Source organism: Perkinsus marinus, assembly GCF_000006405.1.
Source record: "Perkinsus marinus ATCC 50983 genomic scaffold scf_1104296945062, whole genome shotgun sequence".
In the NCBI taxonomy this organism is placed as follows: domain Eukaryota; phylum Perkinsozoa; order Perkinsida; family Perkinsidae; genus Perkinsus; species Perkinsus marinus.
In genome coordinates this window covers 1-1111 of record NW_003211230.1, presented here as the reverse complement: position 1 = coordinate 1111, position 1111 = coordinate 1, and the positions used below count along the sequence as shown (strand labels likewise).

Below are 1111 nucleotides of genomic sequence, written 5' to 3'. Positions count from 1 at the left end.
GTTCGATCTTCGTTGATGACATTGTACCATGTTAGGATATGATTGTTGAACGAGCACTAGATATCATTCCAGAAGATATCCGAATCCAGAGGTACAGACGAATGATGAGAGGTAGGTGTTTTTGTGGTTATTCTTCATGCGAGGTTTCTGTTCCGTAGGGGCCGTTCTGGCTGGCCGAAAGCTGCATCTTCTACTAGAGCTGCAAAACTACGATCCTATGGTCCCCTACATGGCGCCTTATATAGAGGAGGCCAAGTTCCAAATGCAAGAAGAACAAGAATTGCTGGCTTTCCATCCTTGGGATCGCCGACTGTACGTCTCGGGGTTGATAGCGTCTCTCGGTAGGCTTTGGAACAGGGGAGTACTTAGAGAGTTGGAGCGTAATAGTAATCAGGAAGTGATCACATCGAATCAGCCCTCACTTATCACGTATGGATATTCGGACAGTTAGGGTTTGACTCTCCAGAAGAACGATAATTTGCACTCGATCGGTGTTCGTCGGTTGCCGAGATAACGTTAGGTTTATATCATGATATGAAGTAATATTCGATACTATGATTTATAATAGTGGTATATGATCCAATTATATACAGTCCTCGCGAGACTCAATTCAATATCTCATCGATGGGTCCATTCTCCGTTTGGCATGCGTTGTGAGGATTGATCGATGAATTTTATCAGCATTGACCATAGCTCAGCGGAAGCGAGGGGGAATAAGCCTCCTTAGCGTGAGTATTAGCTCGAATCTTATGGATTAATACTTAATGATACGACGTGGCTCGCATCCTGGATCATTGATTACGGACTTTTCCCACCGCAGTGAATCGTCCTTTTTTGGTTGGGCATAAGCCGTCAGAAGTTTCACCTTCCATATTTCAATCTAGTGGATACTGATCCGCGTAGTTTATATGGCAGCTGCTGCTGCGGTTGCAATAATGGCTGCAAATATTCCACTTGATCCCTCTATCCATCCAATTCCTCCATCATATGTATCACTATTCTCCCTCAGATACACGGCAGGTGTATCCGGTTTTGGCGAGACGTCGATGCATTCGACTTTCCTGACGATGTAGTCCTAGAACGACTAATGCAACATGGTACATTCGTCGCT

General features: G+C 44.7%; 1 protein-coding gene across 1 annotated transcript; it reads left to right on the top strand.

Annotated features, from left to right (window-relative positions):
• Positions 1 to 38: 38 nt before the first annotated feature.
• Pmar_PMAR026764 (conserved hypothetical protein) lies at positions 39 to 477 on the top strand (the record flags this gene model as incomplete). The annotated part of the gene is made up of 3 exons (XM_002779912.1): positions 39 to 111; positions 159 to 341; positions 395 to 477. 3 exons carry the CDS (start codon positions 39 to 41, stop codon positions 475 to 477), a joined length of 339 nt encoding a protein of 112 aa, XP_002779958.1.
• Between the last annotated feature and the right edge of the window lie 634 nt (positions 478 to 1111).